The 4196-nt window shown below is 36.7% G+C and overlaps 1 protein-coding gene across 1 annotated transcript in view; it reads right to left on the reverse strand.

Moving 5' to 3' along the window:
* Positions 1 to 3958, reverse strand: part of FHL5 (four and a half LIM domains 5) — a 13063-nt gene extending 9105 nt beyond the window's left edge. Inside the window, exons 1-3 of the mRNA XM_028494640.1 lie at positions 3803 to 3958; positions 2767 to 2941; positions 806 to 996 (exon numbers count right to left, since the gene is read on the reverse strand). Coding sequence (XP_028350441.1) covers positions 806 to 996; positions 2767 to 2941; positions 3803 to 3958 — 522 coding nt within the window. The remainder of the gene's footprint in view (positions 1 to 805; positions 997 to 2766; positions 2942 to 3802) is intronic.
* Positions 3959 to 4196: the final 238 nt, after the last annotated feature.

Below are 4196 nucleotides of genomic sequence, written 5' to 3' on the forward strand. Positions count from 1 at the left end.
ATGTGTGAGCATACGGTATTTGTTTTTCTCTTTCTGACTTACTTCACTCTGCATGACAGACTCTAGGTCCATCCACCTCACTATAGATAACTCAATTTCGTTTCTTTTTATGGCTGAGTAATATTCCATTGTATATATATGCCATATCTTCTTTATCCATTCATCTGTTGATGGACACTTAGGTTGGTTCCATGTCATGGCTATTGTAAATAGTGCTGCAATGAACATTGTGGTACATGTCTCTTTTTGAATTATGGTTTTCTCAGGGTATATGCTCAGTAGTGGGATTGCTGGGTCATATGGTAGTTCTATTTTTTATCTACTCTTCAGAAATATAAAAGCTTCAAGCTAAGAAGACATTTATATTGCTTGGACATGATGTGAGGAGTGAAATATCCTGTTTAAATTGGTTCCCTTAGTCACTCTGTGAGACAAATCCATATCTCTTTGAAATTAAATGGATCAAAAATTTTCTAAGAAATATTTTGTATTCAAAGAGAGATGTGGGCCCTCTACCAGAATATGTGAAATCTTGCCTGAACAGCAGTGAATGGAACTGGAATATCAAATCACTTGAGCCTTTGGAACATTAAATTCATGTTCTGTGTGGAATTTTATGGTGATAAAAATAGATGGGCCTCCTCACTGTGACAGGTAGTGCTTTCGAACATGTTGGAATTCAAATTAACATGAATGTGCAAAGACGGATATAACATGATAGTATCAGTTCATTGCAAACATATAATGCCGCTCAAAAGCAATGGTTTGGAAGATTTCACAAGCTTCATCCTCTTTAGATATTTACCTTCTTACAAAAGCTGCAGTAGTGAGCAAACTCCATCTCAAAACACGGCACACAATAATTGCCACTCTCTGTGGAAATCAAAGGTTTAGTTCCTATTGGCTGTCGGCAATGCTCGCACACAAAGCAGGTTTCATGCCAGTAGTTTCCCTTAAATTTCATTTTTCGGGAAGCTGCACCCCCAAAGTAAGAACCTGTTAGTACAAATCAAGCATAATTGTTTTCTTTTAAGCAATAATATGTCAAATTACTTAAAATATATACTAAAGTTAAGGTGAAAAAAGCAATCATCAGTATAGAAAAAATAACGTTTACTGGTTTCCAAAACATTTATCTGAAAAAAGAGGTCAGTAAATAGAGTTCAGTCACGATGATGGTGAATCACTCTTTCGCTGGAAACTCTTGTGCTGTTTCACAATTTTGAGATGTGAAAGTACTATAAATGTAGACTCTGAAAGGCTGCACATGGTTCAGATAAACTGGGACATAATAAGCATTACAGGGATATTAGGAATGCCCAGGGCACAAACTCCTGAGATTGATGTTGTGTAGTTATGGTCTCCTAGAAAATCTTTGAACCTATAATAAGAAAATGAGAGAGAATTGTTCGTATGCTGCTGTCCATAGGGATTGAGAAGAGGATCAAAACAGAATTAGTACTTGCCTAAAGGTGTAACGGTTTACTTGGATCCTTGTTTTCCCTGAGAGAAAATAAAGATGACTGACCTTCACACCAGTTTGTGTTGAGCTACAAAATCATGATTGGTCCCATTCTCCTATGATGGGTTATGTTTTCTGATGCTATTGGCTCTGCCTAGGACAGGGTGTTTAGTGCAGTGTTAGTATTATTTGTTGGTATAGATTTTATCTTTATTCCATGGCTCAGTTTCTGGTTCAAAATGTTTCAATAAATTAGGTTTATGAAAAAACACAAAAGACAGTACTTTGCCCATTGGAGACAGAAAGAATAATCTTTTCAGGTCTAAAGTACACTAAATGAGGTAAAGAGATAGCAGAAAGATGTCTTTCTGAAAAGCAAGGTTTTGTATAGTATAGTCCCCCCTTTAATCTGTGGGGGATACCTCCCACGACCCCCAGTGGATGTGTGACACTGCAGACAATACCGAACCCTATATATATATATACTATGTTTTTTTTTCCCATACATACAGACCTATATTAAAGTTTATTTATAAATTAGGCATTGCAAGAGATTAACAACAATAACATAATAAAATAGAAGTTCTAGCAGTATACTGTAATAAAAGTTACGTGAATGTGGTCTCTCTCTCAAAATATCTTATTGTACAAGTTTAATGCCTTTTCCATCTTAACCAAGCACCTATCATGCTCTGTGGCCGTAACTTTTGCAGTTGGAGGTGCAAAACTAGCACGAATTTCTTTTTCCTTCTTCACAATTTCATGGATGGAAAATTCGTTCTTACATTAGATCTTAGCAACCTCAGCATACAATTTCTTTCCTTATTAAGTTGAGAACTTCCTTTTCATTTAAAGGAAGCACTTTGTGGCTTTTCTTTGGCATACCTGAATGGCCAGCATCACTACTCTTGCACTTTGAGGCCATTATTAACTAAAATAAGGGTTTCTTGAACACAAGCACTGCAATACAGCAACAGTCTGATCTGATAGCTGAGATGGTTATTAAGTGACTACTGGCCAGGATGCTCTGGACAAAGAGATGATTCACGTCCTGGGAAGGATGGAGGGGGGTTTCATCACACTACTGAGAAGAGCACACAGTTTAAAACTTAAGAAACTTTTACTGCTGGAATTTTCCACTTAATATTTTCAGACTTAATATTTTTGGCCTCGGGTAATTTTAACCATGGAAAGTGAAACCATGGATAAGCGGGGGGACTAATGTGCTACAGTCTTCCTGTGCTTGGGTTTAATTCAAAGCATTGCAGGTTCAGTTATGAACCAGAAGTGCCTTGTGATCTTACCAGGCATGATGGTCTTCTTACAATGGAAGCACTTGGAGGAGCACTCGTTAGAATAGTACTCGGAGCCCAGCAGGCACTCATCCTTGGCAGCAAAAGGCTTTTCCACCAAAGACTGATTGCATTTGGCGCAATTGAAGCATCCTTCATGCCAGTGATGGCCTTTGTAACAAAGATCCTTTGAGACAGTAAATAAAAGTTAATTAAGTATGTTTGTGACCAAACAGGCCATTTTATAAAACAATACTAAACACTCCTGGGACTCTGGTGCCAGTAGGTGGTGCTGGTAGCTTGAGGACATGTTGTTATTGATACTATTACCCATAGAGAGGAGACTCTCTGGGGCAGTTAAGAACTAGAGCCTGGGGCTTCCTTGGTTGGTCACAAAAGACAGTTGGAAAATAAGTGTACTCTCCTGTTTATTCAAATTTCCTCTACTTTCCTTTTATAAACTATAAGAAAAGTTTTTCATGGAATGATTTTTATTTTTAGGTTGTAACATCCTATTACTGTTTGAGATTTACCTAAACAAAATCTCAACACTAGTTAACTAAAACAAAGACCTCCCTGGCTCCCCCACAAAAAAGGAGAAAAAAATATAATAATGTGCATTCTGGGAGGAATGGGTGTATGTGTGAGAGGTATCAGCGCACAATGGTTTAATGAAAATGAGGCTAATGTGAAGTGAGAAGATACAGGTTTTTGAATCTTTATGGCTCCAATTATTTATATAGTTATTCACTTATACTCTTATCATTCTAGAAATAACATTTCAGCTGTGTAACTTTGGGCAAATAACTTCTTTAATCTTTAGCATCCTAAACTATCTCCTAAGATCACTGTAAGGATTAAAATGTATCTTATGTTTCACAGTGCTGAGCATAGTGCCTGGAACTTGATTGATGATAGCTTTGAAAATCCTTATATCTAGTAGCAGAGCATTAGAGTATTAACAGTCAACACTAAAGAAAAACAGGCATTCCAAAGCACTTGTCTGCTGTTCATATGCAATAATTCTGTGAACTGAGGTAAGACCTACCTTGGAATCTGATTCGATTGGTTCTTTGCACTCCTCACAATAGTTAGAAAAGATACGATCATAACAAGTAACACAGTATGGATTGTCATCCTTTAGTACATACTTCCCAAGAAGTGATGCCTTGCAGTATTGACAATCAAATTGAGCAGTTGTCATTTTGGCTTAATCCTATGAATAAAAAAATAATTTACATATATAAAAGCAAAATTTTTTGATAAGATAAATTATAAAGCCTCAATACAACATGAGTCAAGCACTTGAATAGATCTATATTTTCTTATATGAACGCCCATCAATTTAGGAAATATGCTGTAGTCATGGTGACACTTGGAGTGATTTAGAAAAGGCTACTCTCCCATCTTGCCAGTTCCTGTGTGTTTTACTAGCAAAATTC

This window comes from Physeter macrocephalus, chromosome 10 (assembly GCF_002837175.3).
Source record: "Physeter macrocephalus isolate SW-GA chromosome 10, ASM283717v5, whole genome shotgun sequence".
Classification (NCBI taxonomy): Eukaryota; Metazoa; Chordata; class Mammalia; order Artiodactyla; family Physeteridae; genus Physeter; species Physeter macrocephalus.